The 23558-nt window shown below is 48.3% G+C and overlaps 1 protein-coding gene across 2 annotated transcripts in view; it reads left to right on the forward strand.

The window, feature by feature from the left end:
- RAB6B (RAB6B, member RAS oncogene family) overlaps nt 1-23558 on the forward strand; it is a 129982-nt gene that overhangs the window by 57608 nt on the left and 48816 nt on the right. For both annotated transcript variants that reach the window (XM_077826492.1, XM_077826493.1), the window contains exon 2: nt 10929-10987. In XM_077826492.1, coding sequence (XP_077682618.1) covers nt 10929-10987 — 59 coding nt within the window. The remainder of the gene's footprint in view (nt 1-10928; nt 10988-23558) is intronic.

Genomic DNA, 23558 nt, shown 5'->3' on the forward strand with positions numbered 1-23558 from the left:
TGTTTTGTTAAAATATGATATGTTTTCTGTTGCAGAAAAAAATCCCCAATACATAATATTGTTGTATTAGTTAAATAAAACAATTTAAATGTCTGTCTGGTCTCCTCCTAATACAGCATGGCAAGAAAATCCTCCAAATATTAATGATTAACCTGTTGAATTGGAGATAGTTCACCTCCCAATGACTTCATAAATATCTGCTTCAATTACCTTTGGTAAATGAAATACCCAAACAATCATTCATTTTCTGATATAGCTGTAAAACTAATCTGAAAAGTTTTCAAAATAAATCATTTAAAAATGTATAGTGTGTACCTTCTAAAAATGAAACCGACATCTATCTCTGAGTTGTGAAGAATATGTATGAAGGTTATAACAAACGACAAGAATGAACTTTTATGTAGAAATCCATGATTAAATCGAGTCTTCCTGACTAGTGATTTAAATCAATTTGATTTAAATCAAATCCACCCTATTTTGTATAATGGATGGGTGGATAAAATAGTCAAAGCTAGAGGTTTTTTCAGAAGACTAGGGGTCTTTTTGCTGAAGCCTAATGTGATTAGCCAGTGGCATGCGACCCAGATCCTCTGCATGGGCACAGGCAAAAGGAAGGCCTGCCCTCATCCATTGGTGGGATGAGGAAAGGAGTAATACACGACCAGCTGACAGTGAGCAATTCCAGGAGGCCTTCATCACCTGGTGCTCCTGGTGGCTTACTGTCCCTTCCCCTCCCCTTCAGGACCTAGTCTGTTGTGTGCACACAGCGCAGGCCATTGCTCAGCTGATGAGCTGATGAGGGTGTGACGAAGTTCCCTGTCCTCTGAAGTGGGGCATTTAGCTTGCTGCTTCCTCCTAATAAATTAGAACAAACACTGGCTATGGGCTGACCTGATAGGCAGGCAGAGCCTGGAACCCCGCGCAGTCCTGGCCTCATTAGAATGCTGATAATGATTATCATTTATCCTCTGACAAGCTCTTGGGCCTGTTTTTCCTCTGGAGAGTCATCCTCTGTCACAAGGGAGCTGCCTCTGTCTTCCACTGCAAGGGGGATCTGCATATCTCCAACTCAGAGGTCTCCCCTGCATAGGGAGCTGTGGCCACAGCTCTAATTCCCAGGGTGGTTTCTCTTTCTCCTGGAGAAGGGTAGCTGAGTCCAGTGCTTAATTTGTGCCGGGGCTGAGCCCTGGCACCTCTGGGCTTGGCAGTTCAGAACCCCAGAACCTCTGGGCTTCCTGCATGAATTATGAAAGTTAAAAAAAGTTGTTTGAGTCCCATGCCAGGGCCCCCCCGCTCAGCCTCTTTCATTACAAATTAAGCACTGGTTGAGTCCATAGATCTGATCCCAAAGGTACCACCTGGGCCTCTTCTACTAGAAGTAGAACTGGTAAAAAAAAAAAAAAAAAAGTAGGTTTCCCCCCCAAATGAAAAAGGGTTTTGACACCTAATAGAAAAATTTGGCTGTGATCAAATTTTTTTGATTTTACTGAAAGTTTCTTGGCAAAGGAAAACCAGTTTTGTTTAGTGTTGACTGAAAATGGTTGTTACTTCCATTTTTGAAAACTGAAAATAATTTGAAGGTTTGATTTTCAGATGGGGGGGGGGCGGAGTTCCTCTCCCTTCCCCACTCACACTTTTCGTGTGGGGAAGATTAAATGAAAAAGGAGCAGGGCAGAAGTAACCCAAAAAACAAAAGGAAAATTTCAGCTCAAAAGAAATATTTTTGTTTAGCTTCACTTTACTTTTGGTCAGAAAATCAACAATTTCCACAAAATTTGGAAGGAAATGAATTCTTTCTTCGTTTCCATCCAGATTTTTTGAAGAAACTACTGTGGCTGCTTTGACCAACGCTCCTTGTGAGGTTTTTTCTTCCTGAGTTCAGAAGATGCTGCCTCCATTACTGAGCTGGTGTAATTCCTGATTGCTTGAGCTGATGCTCAGTTTACTGAGGCAGAAGACGTAGGCGGTGGGTAAAGAGGCCAGAGGAGGCTAAACCTCCCCAAACAGACCACCCGCTGCCTTTGGAGCACTCCGCCGCTGAAAGGGTGAGCGCCCCAGCCATGGCCCCACCTACACTCCTCCACCCTGAGGCCCCGCTCCAACTCATCTTCTCTCCCCTCCCCCCCCGCCCACCCAGGCTCTGCCTCTTCCCATCTCTGCTCTGCCCGCATGTGGGCCTTGTGGGAGGGGGTGAAGAGGTGTGCATGAGTGGGGGGATCAAGGGAGGGAGTGACAATCAGCGGGCGGGGAGGGCCCTGGAGAGGGGGTTGAGTGGGACTGGGGATGGAGCATGGGCAGCACTTTGGGGGGAAGGAGGCTGAGTGGGGGCGGGCCTTGGAGCAGGGCCATGGTCCAGGCACGTGCCACCTCCCCCAATGGAGGAGTCCCGTACCGACCTTGGAAGAAAGTGAAGAAGATTCTGGAGCCAGGGTAGAACTCTGGAGTCTGACAGTGTGATTGCTGTGATGATTCCCTAGCCTCATGGTTGCAGCTGTTGGAATCTCTCCGTCACATAGCTAATGTATTAGACACTGGGAGCACTAGGAACTGGACTGAAAAGCAGGACAGGGACTAAAATGGTTTGTTCAGTTTTCTGCTGTGAACTTCTTTTCTGGATCATTCTGAGAGCTTGCCTCAAAATCCCTCTAAGGCACACGATTGCCACTCTGTGAGCCAACCTGCATGGGGCACCTAATGGAAATGCTAGTGGCACCCCCCTTCCAGAGACCAAACGCATCATCTCAGCAATGTAGCCACAGTCTCTCTGAGGGAGGTCCTGGAACGCTGCAGCACCAAGCCATCTGGTTGCACCCCATTACTAAGGGCAGTCGAGCTGGAAGGCAAAATATGATCTATCTCTCTGAATTATGGTCCCGTCATAGACCCTAGAACCACCCTAGAACCAGTGCTAGCAAAACCCGACAGGATCTTATTCCCCTGGTATAGCTGGGTGCACAACACGCAGGGAATTAGCATATTTAATTAAAGGAGTACTTGTGGCACCTTAGAGACTAACCAATTTATTTGAGCATAAGCTTTCGTGAGTTACAGCTCACTTCATCACTTCACCTTAGTCTCTAAGGTGCCACAAGTACTCCTTTTCTTTTTGCAAATACAGTCTAACACGGCTGTTACTCTGAAGCCTGTCATATTTAATTAAAGTGCCTGATGAATGGCATTACACAGTTTCTTAATTAACATCTATGTCCTCAGATGATGGCTTTAAATTAAAGAGTTTTTTCAACATTTCCCCTTTTACTGTGCAGTTAGTACAACCTGGAAGAGTTTCATTATTGTGGGGGCTGGGAAAAGCTAGATTTTCAGTCAGTCCTCAACACTGCAGCATGGAGATGGAAGAGCTGCAGTCCCAGCAGCTGTCTGCTTTAGGGAGCCATTTACATGATACTTTGGGTGAATGGCACACTCCTGTTACATGGGGCTCTGCTAGCAGGGTGGGCACCAGCACTTCCCAAGCCTGTGAGTAAAAGGACGGGCAAACTGAAGCGTCCATTTTCTATGGACGTACTGTGATGAGCTGAGTCAGTGGGTATTCCTCTGCCAGACATCCGTGTGAGCGTGCACCAAAGTGAGGCATTAATTTGTCGTGGTACTGGTATTTTGCAGTAGTTTATGTATGGCTGTGTCCACAAAGGTCTATGTGATTTCCAGATACTTGAGAAGCTGGGATGGTCTGCTCTCCAAAGACCTCGTCACCTGTGGACAAACTGACAGACCGAGGTTACAGAAATGGGGACAACAACCCGGCAGTGTTGTAGGGCTTTTTGATTTCATAAACTGTTCAACTGAGGAGTGTAAGCTTAACAGTGCCCTGCGTGTTCTGTGGCTTTAGTACCTTCCAGTACATCCCTCTCTTTCAGGGCAAATGAGACTTTAGCCTGTAGGTCCAGTCCTAGCCTTGGTACCACTGGTAATCTTCTCAGGGGTCCCTTTGTGCCATGTCCTTGCTGGCTAGCTGTGTTAGTAGGTCCCATGCCCTTTGTTCAGCAGACCCTATCAGGGAGTGTCGGACTACAAGTCTCCACGCGTCAACCCAGAGGCCCTGTGTATCTGGCTCCTTCCACAGCGTAAGCCCAGGATGGGCCATGGCTCAGTTGTCTCTTCTGCCTGTGACAGAGCCTGTGCTGCAACCAGTGGCTGCTCCCCTCCCCCCGCCTCGACCTTCTTCCCTCCTCTCTGTGCCTGCCCTTGGCTGAACCTGCGCCCAGAACACCTGATGCCTGGCTCCCTAGACGTGGTCAGTTCCCTTCTCCTAGGTTCCCTTGCTCAGCCTGTACTCAGCCTTCTCCTAGGTTCCCCGTGTACTCAGCCTGTACTCCTCCACTATGTCCGTTCTCAGATGCATCTGTGTGCAGAGAGTGCTCTTTCTTAGGATCGAAGCAGGCAAACACTTGGTGATACTGATCATTCCCTTGTGTCCCAGCCCTCTGTGTTCTGGAAAGCCAGGCTCTGGTGCTTAGCCTGAAGAAATCCAGTGTCTTGGTTTAGCAGCTTTTGTAGTAATGCATCTCAAGCAAGTCTGATGCATAGTTGGACAGGTGAGTAAACATACTGTAATGAACCTGCCAGCTCATTGTGGGGCAGTTCTGCACCCAGCCAGCAAACAGCCCCTTAGTCTCCAAGATACGGCAATGGAAAGTGCAAGCTGAGGGCAGGAAGGCTGCCTGAGAGCAGGGGAGCAGCCTGGGAAGTGACTGGGATGGGAAAGCTGGGCAGCAGGTGGCTTGCGGTTGGGACTGAGAGGCTGAGAGCTGAAGGAGAGACACTGCTTCTGGCATGGGCCAGTAATAGCCACAACAGGGGCACAGTGGGGCGGGATTACACAAGACCACCTGTGTACTACACTGCCCCTAGGGGCCTGGTTGGGGACTGCAGGCAGAAGCACAGTAGGGAGACTGTCACCTTTAAAACCCTGTACCATACTGCCCCTAGGGGCTGGGTTGGGAGCTGCCATTTAGATTTTTTTTGTTGTAATTGCTATACAGTTGTGCCCCAGGGCAGGGGTTCTCAGGAAAAAAAAAATTGGTGGCCTCAGAGTGCAGTCACCAACTCTTGCTGGTGGCTGCTCTCACACTTTTTCCTAAAACATGTAATTAGCTTTAGAAAAAACAAATAAATATGCATATATACACGTCCAAATAATTGTAATTCATTTATTGCTAGCTAGTAAGTCCGTTGTAAAAAGTGATATTAACAAACATACAAGTAGCACTTTTCACAGAAGACTTATTCAGCCCTGCCAAGACTGGGGACTAATTAAGCCCTGGATGGGAGGCCAGGGGAGGCATGTGGGGCCAACAGGGAGGGAGAGGACTCCCTACTTTGGCCCCCCTCCCCCAGCCCAGGAGGCTGTGGCCTTAAGAAAGGTCCTTGGTGGTTGCATGCGGCCACAGTGGCCACATTTGAGAAATGCTGCCCTAGAGTATTTGCACCTTGTATTTCTGGCTCATCTAATAAAGGAATGCTATCTTCACAATGTGTGTTCAGGCCTGGGTTCTGGTAGAGCCTGGTGCTTGGAGCTTCTGCCATACTTGTCTCCAAGCTCCTGGTTCACCAGCATGCTATAGACATCAGAAGGGACTGGCATATAACCTCCTGCAATGGGTGATTATTATTATTATTATTTATTTGTATTACCATAGCACCTAAGAGCCCCAGGCGTGGATCAGAGCCCCATTGTGCTAGGTGCTGTACAAAGCTGGAACAGAAAGACAGTCCCTGCCCCAGGGAGTTTGTAATCTAGGTATAAGACAAGAGACAATAGCTCAGACAGACAGACGGGGGAGTACAAGTAAACAATGAAGCAGTATTGGTCAGCATGACAGGCAGCAGTCTCTGCACTACAACAGCCCCAGCATTCTCAAATGTTCCGTAGGCCTCATGGCAAAGGAGGGTTTTGGAGGAGGATAGGGAGGTGGCTTGGCGCTCCTCCCAAGTGTGAGGGGCAGCCTGACAGAAAGGTCTTATTTGAAAATGTACCAAGACGGTGATGGACGCCAGCATCATGGGCTAATCAGAGGCTTGAGAGCAAATGAGAGATGAGAGGTAGGGTGGGGAATGACCGTGAAGGGCCTTGGAAGTGAAGACAAGCAGCATATGTTTGATGCGATGGAGAAGAGGGAGCCAGTGGAGGAATTCAAGGAGAGGGGTGACTCAGTCAAAGCAGTGGGCTAGGAAAATTATCTTTGCAGCTACATTCTGAATGGATCTGAGTGGGGCATGGTTGCATTTGCCTCTGCATGACTCTGGGGCACTTCCGTATTCATTATCATGCTGATTTTACTTTGGCCAGGTCGGATCCCATACGGAGCCAGGTACTGTCTGAAAGAATTGGCTTTGGGAAAGCAGGTTGTGTCGTTGCCTGAGCTGAGACATAGTACACACCTTTCGCAAGTGACTGCTGAACACAGCATGAAAGGGTTACATTGTGTTCTACTTTGGAGCCATCAGATCTAGGCTGCCGCTCCAGCTTCAATGAGTCCCTCCTGTGTCTCATCAGGCTTGCATCTAATACAGTCCTGTTGTCAAAATCAGACCAAGGGACTTGTACTAGCGGAATTCTTTGTTCAGAGTGGTTAGTCTTGGTGACGGAAGTAGAGCTGTCAACATTTTTTGACCAGAAATGAGCTGTGTTCTCCCCCCCCCCCCCCCAAAAAAAAAAAAAAGACTTAAAAGTTTTTCATTTAATGCAAAATGTTTGCCTTTAAATTTTTTTTTGGAGGGGATGGGTAAATTTTATTAAAAACAATTACTTCAAATATCAAAATAGTTGTTGCAATGTTTTGTTTACCGAAAATCAAGCTTTTGCTAAACAAAAGAAGTTAACAACCATTTTGATGTTTTTTGAGAATATTTTCCAAAAAAAATTTAAATTGGAAAAAAATTCAGGAAAAATACTCTGGGTATTCTAAATGGTTCTATTTCAAACCTTTGGAAATGAAGGGAATTTCAAAACATTAAAATTTTTCATGTACGTTTCCATTTCTTCACACCCATTTAATTGCTCAATATTTTGACTTTGAATCTACCTTTCTGATGCCAGGAGCACCAGTGACCCTTTGTGTAACATTTGTTAAGACTGAGAAAGATTCATGTGGATGTTTTTACCATTTGCTTAAGATTTTTGCAGTTCCAGACTGAGTGAATTTGTCTGCTTGGGGCTTTTTTACATCTAGTGAGCTAACCAAAAATGTGGTTTCTGGCCTGGTTGAAGCTTAAAAATTAGCCTGACCTAGCTAGGTTGCTCAGGGCTGTGAAAAATTACATACCCTGAGCACCATAGTTAGAACCAACCCAATCGCTGGTGCAGATGTCAGCGGCAGAATTCTTTAGCAGCCATAGTGTAGATTTGCCCTCTATCATGCTCCAGTAATGAGTCCTGAATGTGCCATGTGATCCGATTCCTGTTTGTGGCACCCAAATACTACCTTTCTGGATGCATAGGAGTGGCTCAGGTCACAATGAAAGGAATAGTTTTTCCTTTGGGGAGCAGCCCAGTTCCTTTGAAAATGTCTGTCTATTCTAAGAATACTGAGGGGTTAGCCCCAGCTGCAGCTACCCATTGTGATGTTCCCTTGGTGTTATCTGGACTGGTGATCTGCTAGGTCACTCCAATCCTTGACTCTGGGAGCCAGCCTTACCCTGCTGTGCTGTGAGAATCCCCACTCCCGGGCTGTTCATGCACAGCTTCTGGCATGTAAGCTGCTCCCAGTTCTGTGAGTGAGCACGTTTGGTCAGTTTAAGGAATAGCTCCACTGCCACTTGTGACGTGTTGGTCAGAGCGAGCAGCACACTGGTCAGCAGTTCAGGATCCATTCCTGCAGCCTAAAAGAGGCAGGGCGCGCAGTACACAAACTGTTGAAAGATGGCGCCAAATGCGGATGGAAGCACAGGGTTTGCTGGGATGGGAAGCAAGGCATCATGGGGCATTGGCACTGGACCCAGAATGCCCCACGACCTCCTCCACCTTCCCACAAGTCTTAGCGGCAGAAGAGAAAGAGGTGCTCTGTGGGAGAGCTGCTCAGTGTGCACCGCTCCAAATAGCGCCACAAGTGCTGCAAGTGTGAACATGCTGTTGCGCAGGCAGCTGGCAGTGTGAACACACAACAGTGGTTTTCTTTCTGCACTCTCTGAGCGACACTGTAACTGCCAGCTCTGTAACTTTGCCAGTGTAGATGTGCCCAGAGAGCATGGCAAACATCTCTCCCTTTTATCATGTCCTTTCTTCCCTCTTGGTTCCCCCCCGCCCCCCGCTTCAGAGTCAGGTGAGCATTACCTCATCGCAGTCCCAAACTGACCAAGGGAAGGGGGGTGACTCCCTCGAGAGTCCAACAGATCCTTTGTTGCTGCCTAGGCCAGTGTCCTTTGTTCCTGTGAGGCTGGGCTGGGTTTGTCCCATATATGTCCTGATGAGGTGTGAACTGCCCCTCTGCTCTTAGAGAGTTTTGCCTGGGCTTGTCCTAAGCTATGAGGACACATTTTCAGCCTGGTAACTATATACCTGAAATTACAACCTATAACATTACTATAACAACAATGCTCAGTGCATCATGAGCCTTCTGGAGACACCCGACTTGACGAACTTTGCATTGGATACCACACAATCATATTATAAGGATGAACATGGGGGTGCAGGCTGCTCCCCTGAGGTCCAGATTATCACACCCAAAGTTCCAGTTTTATCAACTGAAGTTCTAAACGGAATCCCAAGACTGAGCCCACAACTCAGATTCGAGTCTTCAGTTGATATTTGTGTGGTTGCTTTTCAGCGTGCTTTATGCCTTGTGTTTTAAACTCCACAGGTCATTAGTGTGCTTCTGTGGGATTTGGGCTTGGAGTCTGCAGAATGTTTTTTGGGTTATAATGTTTGCTTGGACTTTAGGTGTTGTTTTCAAATCGAACTATGTGAGTCTAATGGGATATCAGCAACTGCTTGACTTATGTCTGAACTGTTGTTTACTTCACCAATGTTAGTGCTTACTGTGAATCAATAGAAATCTTATTGCTCTGGAACCTTTGTTCCCTTTCATCTTTGGTCAGTAAGGCACCAGGCCTTGGCGAGACTAGATCTGTGTATGTGGGTAGCAGAAAGAACTCTGTATTCTGGCCGTGGGGGAAGGGAAGGGAACAATGATTGATTGCTCATGAGTAAGGCTGTGTGTCTGTCATGGAGGACCTCTGTGACTTCTGCAGCGGCCAGTGTGGCTGGCTCCGGGGCTGCCTGAGCAGATCAGGCAGCCCCTGGGCCAGCAGCACTGACCGCTGTGCTTTTGGGGAGGGGTGCAGCGGAAAATCGGGGAGATCTAGGGCCTAATCTTAAAACCACTGAAGTCAATGGCAGTCTTTCCATTGGCTCAGGAACAGAGTGTTAAATTTCTGAGTCACAAAACAATCCATCCAGTGTCTCTGAGCCACATAATACTCAGCACCATAGACGCTGCACATGCCCTGCGTGTGCCGTCTGCTAAATCCATATTTCACCTGGCATGGGCCCACAGCTTTGCACCACACAATGTCATGCCTGCACCAATAGCTGACCAAGTTCATTGTCTACTCCAGGCACTTGCAGCGGGAGGTTTGCATCATGATGGGTGAACCTTAAAAGAGCAAGAGATTGTCTTGGAAAGGGTCCCTGCTCAGCAGACACCATTCTGAATTCTCCAACGGCTTTTGAATATAAGTGCACGCTAGGGACCTAATTCCCTCTGAAAATTAATATTTTGACATTCAAAATAACTAGCCCTGCATAGGAGAGGGAATTATCATTGTGCCATTTAATCGGAATCACTAACGATGCCAGATTGGGTGCATTATTCTTCTCTTCAAAGGAAGAGAAGTCAATCACATAGAGAAGGCCAGATCATCAGCTGGTGTAAATCAACATACCCTGATTTTCACCCCCCAAGGGCCTGGCCCAGCATGACCAAGTTCTTTCAAAAGAAAACCCCACAACTATCGTAAGGGTCTTAATACAGCCATGGGAGAGTGTGGAAGGGGAGAGCCAGAGCTGTGGTTGCATCCTCTGAAAATGACACCTACATCAGGTGGAGTAAAGACAGCAGCACACTCTGAGTACAGCTGGCTGACCGAGAGAGGTGGCAGTGGTTTACTGAGACTTAACCTCAGTAACCTGGGGGGGAGGGATAGCTCTGTGGTTTGAGCATTGGCCTGCTAAACCCAGGGTTGTGAGTTCAATCCTTGAGGGGGCCATTTAGGGATCTGGGGCAAAAATTGGGGATTGGTCCTGCTTTGAGCAGGGGGTTGGATTAGATGACCTCCTGAGGTCCCTTCCAATCCTGATATTCTATGATTCTATATGAACAGACATGCACTGAACCTCTGCGGTTGGTGGGGTGAAGTGCACAGCCCCCGGGGGAGAAAAGTTTGCTTACTTTCCATTCCAGTGACCTTGTGCACTGCTGGCAGTGAGGGAATATCACACAGGTGGAAATATCCTCAGAGCAGGCTTGTTACTTTGCAGAACAATAATGCTCTGACGTCACAGGAGTTAGAGATGTGGCTAATTTTACATAGCCACAGCTACAGATCTAGGACACATGCCTTTCTTCTAACACCACTGTCCCCAAACCAGCCTTTATATTCACAAATTCTGTGACCCCACCCCGCTATGGACGGGTATTGAGAGCTGTATGACTTTAAAGGGATGCTCTGTTTTACTTCCCCCTAAGAATGTAAAGCAGAAGAATAATGGGCCCAGGCCTACGCCCCTTGACCCACAGGAATATTCTTATCAGTCAGTGGGTTGCTCTCTGCTGTGTGGGTGTACAAGGAGATGCCTGGGGTTAACATGAGCTTTTCTTGTCTCCTTTTTGTCTGTGATCTTTAAAAGAAAGTGAAGGGCCTGACTGTGAACTTCTACACCTAATCCCTTGTTCCTTCTTCTCTTGCAGTTGGGAAGACATCCCTGATCACAAGGTTTATGTATGACAGTTTTGACAATACATATCAGGTGAGACCCTTTTTCCATTTCTGGATCTGGAGTGACAGTAACCCCAATGCACCGCCTACTCCCTGTCAATCCCCAGTCATGTTCTGTGCACAGCGTCAGACCCACTTTGGAGCAGAAATAAGCTCTCTTTCTTCAGAGGTGGGAAATGGACATGTGAACACGGCCCACTTATGACTCCTCGTATAGCCCGGCACTGAGATCTAGACTATAGCGCTGTTTATTTTCAATGGCGCCTACATATTTGCATCCAATTTTTTGTGCATGAATGAAATCAGCAGGGTCTGCTGGGGAACGCTTCTGCCTAGCAACCCAAAATGGGTGTAGTGGTGTGAGCACATGCACTTGTGTTGCAAACTGGCTACCAACGGGCTTTCCAGTGGTGAATGACGTGCATGCACTTCGGCTACTCTTTACATTCCCCATTCTTCGCAGTAGCTGGCATTGGCGCATTTTGCAACCATCATGACATAGTCAGTCTATACGTTTTGTGGAGTTCTCTAATTTATGCAGATAGTGTCTATAATTTCACAGGGATTGATTGTTTTGAGTTCTAGGTGTGTAATGAGAAGTAAACTGTGTGATCGCCTCAGACTTTCCAAGTTCTACACTGATGCTGTTGCCAAAATGCAGGGGGCATGATTCTCTTCTTGCTTTGGTGTAAATTAGGAGTAACTCCACTGAAGTCAGTGTAAAGCTGAGGAGAATCAGGACTAAGTTCTTCATATCCTAACTCTGCTTTTACACTAGAGTCTTCCTGAATTAGCTTGGGACCCCAAAGACAGATTGGGTTTCTCTTTCCTTTCATTGTGCATTCAGGCAAAGGGATTTCTCAGCCTTTATTTCCTTTTCTTGTGTGTTGAACAACATCCCCCTGGGGCCAGTGAACAACATGTAACTCAATCTAGACTTCCCCTTTCATTGGCATCTCCACCTTTCCTGGGTTTGTTTCTCTCTGGAGGGATTTGCCCTTGGGGCAAGCAGTCGACCCAAGCTATATGAAATGTAGTTTAGCTGCGAGAGAATGGTATCGATCACAACATGTGTCTGCTAGCAGCTTCCATTGCAGAGGAGCCAAAATGTGACCTTTCAAGCAATGCATGGCCTGAAAGCCCCATCTGCATGTGAACCCCATCAGAGGCATTTTCCTGTCTGTAGGTCTCCTCCTTCTCTGAGTATGCAGGTGTGAGCTGCCCTGATTGTGCACTTTGCCAAGGTATCTTGGCCCTGAAATGGAGGGTTCACCTTTGTTAGGGAGGAGTGACTGTGCCATTGATGGTGATGAAACCGTGGACAGCTCTCGCGAGGGGCCAGACTCTGGTGCCCCTCTCGTGGTGACCAGTACTGTGCTCCATGGGTTCTCCGCGGAAGTCAATGGGACTGCTCAGCATGCGTGTAACTCACTGGGTCAGTGTGCATCACACGTCCCCCTCTGTGCCTGATCCACAGAGCGAGCCTCTCTGTTGCCGCCCCAGGGAGAGAGCCCTGCTCCTTTGCATATGCAGGAGAGACTCAGGTCCTTGTGGTGGGGTCTCCCTGCTTTGCTAGGTTGGTCTGACCTCTGACACCCTCTGAAGAGGCAGGAAGTTGCCCAGCGATTGCTCCAAAACCCAGCTCTCTCCCAGCGCCCTGAATGGACAGGACCTCAGTGTCATTGCAAAGAACAGTCAGTGGGAGCAGATGTACCTCACTCAGTTACAAATGGCCTCGACAGACCAGGTACAGCGGCTCCTGCCCTTTGGCTGTAGTTGGTTGGTATGTCTGGGGAAGGCTCGCAGGAGCCACATGCTCCAGCTGCTCTTTGGCTTGCCGCTGAAGTATCTGTGTTGTCCTATCTCAAGTGGCATCCCTCAGCCCCATTTGCAGAAGAGCTGGCAGCAGGGACAAGATTTCCTGCTAGCCCTCCAGCCAGCTTGTGCTCAGAGGTCAGCTGCCTGTCTATCCCCAGCCAGGTTTCCAGAGGTAGGGCCTGCCTTCACAGCACAGCTGCTGATATGTGGAGTGGGAGTGTCACCCATTTTGCTCAGAGGGTCCCTGGTTTGATACCCAGTGTGTCAGCTGCAGTGATGGTCATTGCACAAGGAGAGCAGATGCTGGCCCCAGATGACTAGCATGGCCTAACCCAAAGGGAGTCAGTCAGGGCTGAGAAGCAATCATCCCAGGAACAGCTGGAGAGCCCTTAAGGAGCAGGACATAGGTGTTAGATGTCGCAGAGCCGCCCAAGAGGTGGGGAAGCCCTGCAGCTGGACTGAAGGAACTGTCTGGGAGAACCAGAGCAATCCAGGTAGCACAGTGCAGCTGGAAAGCTGCCTGGAGTCCAGAGCAGCTGGGGGTTCCCTTGGGGTCATGGAATCCCCCAGTAGTGCTCCACCCATCATTGGTCCTGTAGTTAATCTGTGCTATGCCAGGGGCCAGTCTGGTCCCCACCCTACCCCAGGATCAAGGGAGCAGAAAGGTGGCTTGGAACTGCACTGAAGGTGGGTCCAGCCCCTCTGAGGATTCTGTCCTCTGTGTTCTCTCAGTTGCTGGTTGGTCCACTGTGAACCACGCTGGGTTAAGATCTGTACATAAAATAACAGCCACCCAATGCCAAGTGACAGGATCCTGTACCGAGCCCAGTTTCCCTGTGCTAATGAAGAGAACAGACATTTCCTAAATGGCATTTATTGACCTGGGGCTCTGAGGGGCAAGAACTGCTGTATCTATGGGATTGTGTTTGGGAGCAGGATTGCTGAGTGTCTGGAGAAGTCTCTCTGTGCAGACGAGAAGGGAGGATGCTGAAACAAAGAAACCAGAGGAGAAGTGTGACAGACCCCTGGGTACAACCTGGAACTGTGGGACCGCTATGCTGCCTTTACTCTCTAGCCTGGGCTGTCTCTTACAATGCTATGCCAGTGACAAGCAGCAGACCCTTCCAGGTGCTGTTATCACTCATCCAACAACATGCAGAGACACACCAAGCTAAATTGCATGAATGCTCTCTAAGCCACTCATGAATTATACACAGGGAAACACCAGCAAATCCCCCCAGCCTTGCACCCCAGGAATGTACCAATTTTATACTGCTCAAGACCTTCTCTTGAACAATGCAAGCTCACTAATTAGTTTGCTACTTCATTAGAGGATAGTGGACATGCACCAGCCTTTGTAACCTAAGTAGATCCCCCAAGCACTTAGGACAAACTCACTGGTTCAGATTAAAATATGTTTATTAACTACAGAAAGATAGATTTTAAGTGATTATAAGAGGTAGGGATAAAGGTCAGAGAATGTTACATAAGAAATAGAAAGTAAACACGCATTCTAAATTTTAAACTTTGTCATACCAAGCAAGAGTTGAATAAAGCAGTTTTTCTCACCCCACTAAGCATTGTAAGCAGTTCACAGATTTTAATACACAGGCAGAATTCTCTGCTTAGCCTGGGACCAATCTCCCCAGTTCAGTGTCTTTTTCTTCCAAAATTTCATATTGCCTTCAGAACAGGTGGGGGAGGAGAGAATCTCATGGTGCCACTGTCCTTTATTTCATACCCTCAGTTCATGTGCCTGGAAAAATACTGGCTCAAACATGGAGTCAAGCATCACATGTCCCGAGGCCTTCCCGAGTCACAGAGTTAAGCAAGTGCCATTGTGTGTAGCCGGAGCAAGTGCTTTTATTGAATTGTATCTCTCTTGTTTACAATTCCCCTGCTGGTCAATGGCTGGTCACTGGGTGTGGGTCACCTCGTTTGAGACTCACAACCTATTTCAATAACAACCATATACCAAAATCTCGTAACTCTATATCCAATAATGATATACATATTTGTAGAGAACGAGTTTCATCAGATCATGACCTTACAAGGCATTTTTTGTACAAAATATCAGAACCATATATAAGTGGTGAGTGAATGTGGGAGTTACAGGGCACTGTCTTGAGGTACAGTGCATCACAGGACGTCACTGTCCATATTTGCTGAGACCCCACTTCCCTCCCTTCTTTGCTGATTGTTCTTAATCCCTGACCTGGAGGGCACCCCTTCACCTCCTCAGATTAGAAGGGGTTCCCAGTGGGGCCAAGAGCCAGTATGCTCACAACATGTAGTTTGAAAGAGGTTATGCCTTTTAATTGAGAGAAAAAGGACTAGTGACATTTGGCAGCCATTTCCTCAGTGATGTTGGGATCCCAGGGCCACCTGATCTAATCAGTGTTGCAATTGATTGAGGTGAACAAACAGCTCTTTCACCTTTTACAAGCAATTAAATAATACATCAAAAGAGAGGCATAGTCTGCACAGGCTGTATTAATTTGTGTATTAAAGGCTCCCTCACGTCCATTAAGGCCATGCTGGATTCTGCAAACACAAGCAATAGCTCTGCTCGGTAAATATTTGATTGCTGCTGTCCCGAGTTAAATAGTTTGATGACTTCTACTTCTCTTCTGACTGTCCCAATTAGGGAGAGAAGTACAGTCAGTTTCACACTGCAAAGCACTGTGGGTAAAGGAAGGATAACAGTTACCAAGACACGCAGCACTTCCAAAATGCCCTTGCCTGCTCCAAGATGGCTGCCGATGGTAATGTTTGCTGGTCAGCCATTCCCACCAGTTCCACGGCAATTCACCACATTGCCAGTGGCGGCAAGTGCCAGTGATGGGCCCAAGCATTTGATTTATATCCAAGTGGCTGCAAGTTTAACAATAGGCAGGATCGTTCCTAAAAGTGATCCATCCCAGCAGCAGTGAGAGGGGTGAGGACAACAGCTTCCCCCAGGCTGGTTCCCTTTTGATGTTTACATCCAGAGTAAACTGCTGATCTGAAGCCTGTCTCATGCCAACCCAGGCCTTTATGGGCCTTTGTAATCCCAAGGCCTGCAGCCGCTATTGCATGCAGGAGCCCCACACCTCCCCACAAGCACTAAATCCAAGCACAAGGTGGGTTGATATCTGATTTTCTGGGAAAGGCCTTTGTCCCCCTTTCTCAACCTCGGCAGACAAGTGAGCTCTAAACACCCCCCACACTCGTTAATGCCCAGAGCGGTGATCCCGTGAAATAATGGTATCATCACCCTCTCCCCCGTCCCTGCCTGAGCACATGGGAGCTGAGACCCAGTCCCTTTCCAGGGTGCGCCTGTGCACCTTGAAGGACTCGGAGAGCAGCAGGGGGCAGGAAGTCCCAGCTAGCGCATCCTGAGAGACACCAGTGGGAGAGGCAGGGTCCCAGTGCCCTCACCCTCCCCAAGCACATGGAGATGGAGCCCTGTGTGGCTGCTTGCTGGGAGAGGGGTGGAAATCTGAGGGCAGGGGGAGGCAAGGGCTGCAGGAGGAGAAGCCTCCCCCATACACACAAACACCTTCCCAAGAAAGAGCCAGCTGTGATGATTGGGAGGCAGTGTGTGGCCCACAACCTGGACAAGGGGAACGGACCATGGGCTAATGCTGAAATACAGATATTTAAATACACGACTTTCCCTTGTTATCCAGTGGAATAAAATTGTCAATAAGCAGGCAAGAGTGGAGATTTACTGCTATTGAAACAAATCAAAGGCAAAATACAAGGAAATTTGGGGATTGGTCCTGCTTTGAGCAGGGGGTTGGACTAGATGACCTCCTGAGGTCCCTTCCAACCCTGATATTCTATGATTCTATGAAAGGAACTAGGCAGCGGAACTTATAATAAGAGAAAAAGAACTGAAAGAAATCCAGTTGCATCTGACTCTGCCCCAGATCCTCACATGCATTTAGGTATCTAATTCCCTTTGAAGTCCCTCCTCCTCCTCCATTCTCATTGCGTGTTGAACCCACTTGTTATGTTCTGTCTTCATCTTAGCCTGGAAGCGTTTGGGGGCAGGAACTGTCTCTCACCATGCATTTGTGGGGCCCTTGACCCTGATTGCGGCCTCAAGGCACTGCTGAAATACCAGCGGTAATATCACCCTCACACCTAGGAGATTGTGCCTGCTCTGTGCAAAGTCCAAGAGGATCCCCCTCAGACTGGCATCAGCAACAGACCCTGGTGCCCCATTCATAATCCTGTCCTAGCAAGAAGGATGGAGCCTGCTGCTACCCGACCCGCCGCTAAACACAGGGAGAGTAGAAGGTGGCCTGTTTCCTCGCGACCTATCAGCCAATCTCAGCAAATTTTAGAGGCACTGGGACTGACCAGTGAAGATGGACTAACTGCCATTGGCTGCTGGGCCCTGCAGCACCTTCCACTGGTGGGGTCCATCTTACCAGCCCCACCCTGCAAACCAGCAGCAGTTTATAAAGGTAAGTCACCCTCTCCTCTGATTGCCTGTGAAAATGTGTTTCTGGGCCGTTTTGAAAAATCATCTTGGTGCAGTTGCTGCTGCCCCACCAGCTGGGCTGTCTGCTGAATCAGCACCCCCAAAACAACGTTCCTTCCCCGCTACTGGAGCAAGGAGTGCACTTTGGAAAGACCCACGGGGCAGTGCCCAGTCCTCACTGGACTATGGCCTCTGTCAGAGCTGCCCTTTCATTCGAAATAGGGAATTTCAAAGGAAATGACAATAAGGGAAGGTAGGAAGGTACTTCGCTGCTCTTCCCTTCTTCAAGTCAGACAGCTGAGGCAATACACTCAGAAACTCTGGTTGGGACTTTCCAAAGGTACCTAAGGGAGTTAGGTACTCATAGGTCTTGTCTACCCAGGGACACGCAGGTAAGTTTATCCAAATTGATGAACCATGTGAATTGAAAGTGGATTTGTAAAACCACATTAAACCCCTGGGTGGGTGCTCTGATTCAGAATTAAAGAGGCCTTAATTCGATTTAGTTTAGTTCACTTCGGAAGTGAATTAAGCTAAATCAGCTTCAGGCCACTTTAATTCTGAATTAGTGTTCACACTGGGGTTTAACGAGGTTCAACTGATCCACTTGGACAGTTAATTTAGATTAACTTTCCTGAGTGTCCCCATGTAGATAAGCCCTTAGGCTCCTTTCTAAATGCCAGCCTCCATGATTGGCTGGCTGCAGCCCCATACTGTTCACATCCTGCATCCCTGTAGTAGGTGATCGGAGAGACACGGCCATCAGAATGTAGGACAAGGGGAAGGAACGTTTTCTCTAAGGTTTAGCAAATGGTCAAATTACCTAAAGTTCCCCATTTCACACACTATTCTTCTGTTGTTTCTTTTTTGGTGCCTTGCGCTAAGACAATTATAGCTTCTGCAGCCAGGCCTGAACTGATGGATCTGGACTTCTCATTCAGTCTTGTACTTGTCATACGAGAGCTTGGATTTCTGTGTCTGCGGACTCCTATACTCAGGCTGAATAGCAGACACCATCCATGTTAACTGACCTGTTTCTATCGGTGACAGCAGTTCTCAAAGCGGGGCTGGCCACATGGGTGCCAGTTCTCTTTAATGCCAGCTGATAAATCACATTCACTTATACTAACAAACACAGGAAGGCCTCCCTTTTCAAAATCAGCTAGTGATATTTGGGTGTCCAACTTGATTCTCAGAGGGGGAGTGCTATCACAAAATGGCCCAACCCAACAGACCTAGCACCAGTCCATTTACAGCTGCTGACACATGGCTTGTGGGGACTGTTTGCTGAGCGCTGTGAGAAGCACTCCGATCGTAGACCCCTAGGGTTAGAAGGGACCGCAAGGATCATCTAATCTAACTCCCTGCCAAGATGCAGGATTTGTTGGGTCTAAACCATCCAAGACAAGTGGCTATCCGGCCTCCTTTTGAAAACCTCCAGTGAAGGAGCTTCCACAACCTCCCTAGTCATCTGTTCCATTGACCTACTGTTCTTACAGTTAGGAAGTTTTCTCTGAGATTCAATCTAAATCTGCTGTGCTGTAGTTTGAATGCATTGCCTCTTGTCCAGCCCTCTGTGGCAAGAGAGAACAACTTTTCTCTATCTTTTTTATGGCAGCCTTTGAAGTATTTGATGACCGCTATCATGTCCCTTGGCAATCTCCTCTTTTCCAAACTAAACATACCCCGTTCCTTCAGACTTTGCCCATATGGCTTGCATTCCATCCCTTTGGTTATCTTTGTTGCTCGCCTCTGGATCCTTTCCAGTTTCTCTCCATCCTTTCTATGCATTGGTGACCAAAATTGGACAGTTCTCCAGCTGAGGCCTAACCAGCGCTGAGTAGAGCGGTACTATCACCTCCCGTGATTTGCATGCTATGCCTCCGTTAATGCAACTTAAAATTGCATTTGCTTTTTTTGCAGCAGTATCACAGTGTTGACTCATTTCAAGGTTGTGATCCACCACAACTCCCAGATCCTTCTCAGCAGTGCTGCTGCCAAGCCAGTTCTCCCCCATTCTGTATTTGTGCATAAATACATCACAATTCATTTTGATTTCTTCCAAAGGAAAGCATCCAGTGTAAAATTATTTATACTGGCTTACAGGACTCATGTTCTCCTAGACTGGCTCATCTATATGAGGAGGTATAATCATGGTTGGGGGGGGCATAAATCATGACAACAGCATTGTTTAGGGTTGCATGAGTGTTTCCCATTCTAGGGACCTGAATTTTCAAACAAAAAACTACAGATGTGCTAAAGTGGGGCTCTGTGATGGAGGCTGGTTGCAGCCATAGTTATCACCTGTCAGGGAGATATCCTTAATCCTGCCTCAGCCTGGGGGAGGGACCAGATGACCTCTTGAGGACCTTTCCAACCCTACATTTCTATCTAGGATGGGACCACTACAGCCTTCTAGTGAGTCAACTGAATCCGCCTCCTGATAAATGGCACTCCCCAACTTGTCCCCAAAATAGGATGACTGCCAGGGAAGAGATTAGGCACAGTCCATTCCAGCGTCTCCAAACACTAGAGAAATGGGCTGACCACTCCATTTGAAGAGTGTGGGTGATGGGCAGCCTACCCACAATCCTTAATGCACAGGTTCCTGTTGACCGGCTTCTCTGTTCCACCAGAACTGAGGTAGCCCTGCTCACATGACTCCCATTTGTCATGATCTGCAGGATGCCTAGTTTTAAAAGCAGTTCATTAAGTCGAGGTGCCCATCCCTCAGCGTAACATGTTCCACGTCCTAGGAGCCTCCAGCCACAGGAATGATCCCTTAACCATTCTCTCACCTCTCCGTTAAGGGGACTGCACTGTGCGGCACCAGCCTGCTAGGTACTCGGGGCTGTCTGGCAATGGGTCTTGCCACCTGACGTGCCCTCTGGGCATCCCCAGACTCGGGTCCTCATTCTGACCTATGTGCATCACTCTGATCTCATTCCCTGTCCTTTCACACCGTCTTCCAATACCTCATGCTCTGCACTCTGCAGCAGCAGTAGTGTCCAAGGTGCGGTCTAGTGTTCCTCTTTCCGGGGGCTTGTCACTGCCTCTCTCCAGCGTTCCCTCTCACCCCCTCTCTCCCTTCCCCCCCACACCAGCATGTTGGAGGGATATAATTGCTTTGTCCAGCTCTCTTCATCCCCGGCCCTGCCTCTCCATCCCCATCCCCTTTGTTCTCAAGTCAGCAGCAGTGCTTAAGTGCCTCTGAGCTTCAGAGCATTGAAACTAGGTTACTTGCCTCTCCGCGGGGGGGGGGGGGGAGGGGGGGGGGGTTGGGGGGGAAAAGATGGTCAGATATACAGCTAATCACATGACTGGCTCCATTGCTTTTATCTCTTAAATCCCACTTCATCCCCTATCAAGAATTTAAAGGGGGGAGGAGCAATGAAGGGGCTCAGAATCACAGGCACCAGCTTCCTCCTTTCCCTGAGAGTGCTCAACCCCCCTCATCCCCAGGCCCTGCCCCCATTCCACCTCTTCCTACCCCCACTCCACTCCCATTCTACCTCTTCCCGTGCCCGCTCCACTGCCTCTTCCTGTCCAGTTCCACCCCCGAGGCCCTGCCTTCACACCAACCCTTCACTAGGTTTGCCAACTATCTAGTCACACAAAACCAAACACCCTAGCCCTGCCCCTGCCCCCCACTCACCACATTCCCCCTCCCTTGGTGGCTCGCTCTCTCCCACCCTCACTCACTTTCACTGGGCTGGGGCAGGGGGTTGGGGTGTGGGAGAGGTTGAGGGCTCTGGGCTGGGGGTCCAGGCACTGGGGTGGAGCCAGGGATGAGAGGTTTGCAGTGCAGGAGGGGGCTCCAGGCTGGGGGGTGGGGCCAAGGGATTTGGAGTGCTGGAGGGGGCCGTGAGTTGAGGAAGGGGGTTGGGGTGCAGGAGGGTGTGGGGGCCCTGGGCTGGGGGTGCGGGTACTGGGGTGGGGCTGGGGATGAGAGGTTTGGGGTGCAGGAGGGTGCTCTGGGTTTGGGCAGGGCTCAGGGGTGGGGCAGGGGGTTGGGGCTTTGCGTTGGGACAGGGGCTTACCTCTGGCACAGCAGGGGGGGCTAAGGCAGGCTGTCTGCCTGTCCTGGCACCATGCTGCATGCACCCTGGAAGTGGCCAGCAGGTCCGGGTTCTAGGTGGGGGGCCAGGAGGCTTCAGGCACTGCTCCCACCCACTGGCACTGCCCCCACCCAGCTCCCATTGGCCAGGAACTGGCCAATGGGAGTGCAGAGCCGGTGCTTGGGGTGGGGGCAGCACGCAGAGCCCCATGGCTCCCCCACCTAGAAGCCAGACCTGCTGGCTGCTTCCGGAGAACAGCGCAGTGCCAGCCAGGATAGGTAGCGACTAGCCTGCCTTAGTGCTGGTGCTGACCCGAGTTCCCAGGGTCCCTTTTCGACAGGGTGTTCTGGTCAAAAACCAGACACCTGGTCACCCTACCCTTCACTAGAGGCCCCACTCCTGAGCTTCCTCTTCCCCCGAAGACCCTGTCCCCTGCTCCCTCCTCTCCACCCCTTCCCCCCATTGCTTGCCCTTACGACCAGTAAAAAGTGGGGGGGCATGGCTCCCTGGTCCCCTCTGTTCTGGCGCCCCTGCTTTGCCATCATCCACGAACTATGCACATGGGAACATTTTCAATCCAACACCGGCACTTGTACAGTTGTGGTGGGAAGGCTTTTGTGTCAAAGGAAGTGGGCCCAGACCTGGTAGACGGGATCAGGAAACTAATTGGAACCTGGCTATCATCAAATGATTTGTATTTTAAAGAGAAAAGAGCTTTCTGTGATCAGGATTTAAATTCAGTGTTGTGTCATTTATACAGCCAGATATAGACTCAGAGTGCAGTTCACAACAGTGAATTAGAGGAAGTTTGTCTGTTCACCCTTCCCCATCTACTGTATGTATGCGATGCTGCCATATGGGTGTTTTCTGTATAGAACTGTGTCCTTTTGTGCCTTCACAGAGTGAGTTCTTCACAGTAGAGGCCACTTTATTTGGTGCCATACACCTCGGGATAGTAATTCCATGCTCTAATAATAAGAATATAGCAGTAGGGATATATTACTGACCACTTGACCAGGATGGTGATAGTGACTATGCTCAGGGAGATTAGAGAGGCTATAAAAAAACTCAATCACACTGGGGGATTTCAACTATCGCCATATTGACTGGGTACCTGTCACCTCAGGATGGGATGCAGAGATAAAGTTTCTTGACACCTTAAATGACTGCTTCTTGGAGCAGCTAGTCCTGAAACCCACAAAAGGAGAGGCAATTCTTGAATTAGTCCTAAGTGAAGCACAGGATTAGGTCCAAGAGGTGAATATGGTAATAGTGACCATAATGTAATTAAATTTAACATCCCTGTGACAGGGAAAACATCACAGCAGCCCAACACCGTATCATTTAATTTCAGAAAGGGGGACTACACAAAAATGAGGAAGTTAGTTAAACAGAAATTAAAAGGTACAGTGCCAAAAGTGAAAGTTAAATCCTAGTGAGGAAAATAGAAAGGAACATAAACACTGGCAAATGAACTGTAAAAATATAATTAGGAAGGCCAAAAAAGAATTTGAGGAACAACTAGCCAAAGACTCAAAAAGTAATTGCAAAATTTTTTTTTGTTAAGTACATCAGAAGCAGAAAGCTTGCTAAACAATCAATGAGGCCCCTGGACAATCGAGATGCTAAAGGAGCTCTCAAGGACAATATGGCCATTGCAGAGAAACTAAATGAATTCTTTGCATCAGTCTTCACGGCTGAGGATGTGAGGGAGATTCCCAAACCTGAGTCATTCTTTTTAGGTGACAAATCTGAGGAACTGTCCCAGATTGAGGTGTCATTAGAGGAGGTTTTGGAACAAATTGATAAACTAAATAGTAATAAATCACCAGGACCAGATGATATTTACCCAAGAGTTCTGAATGAACTCAAATGTGAATTGCAGAACTACTAAATGTAGTTTGTAACCAATCATTTAAATCAGCTTCTGTACCAAATGACTGGAGGATAGCTAATGTGACACCAATTTTTAAAAAGGGCTCCAGAGGTGACCCCAGCAATTACAGGCCAGTAAGCCTGACTTCAGTACTGGGCAAACTGGTTGAAACTATAGTAAAGAACAAAATTGTCAGATACATAGATGAACATAATTTGTTGGGGAAGAGTCAACATGGTTTTTGTAAAGGGAAACCATGCCTCATAAATCTACTAGAATTCTCTGAGGGCATCAACAAGCATGTGGACAATGGGGATCCAGTGTATATAGTGTACTTAGATTTTCAGAAAGCCTTTGACAAGGTCCCTCACCAAAG

The sequence above is a fragment of the Eretmochelys imbricata genome, chromosome 9 (assembly GCF_965152235.1).
Source record: "Eretmochelys imbricata isolate rEreImb1 chromosome 9, rEreImb1.hap1, whole genome shotgun sequence".
Taxonomy (NCBI): domain Eukaryota; kingdom Metazoa; phylum Chordata; order Testudines; family Cheloniidae; genus Eretmochelys; species Eretmochelys imbricata.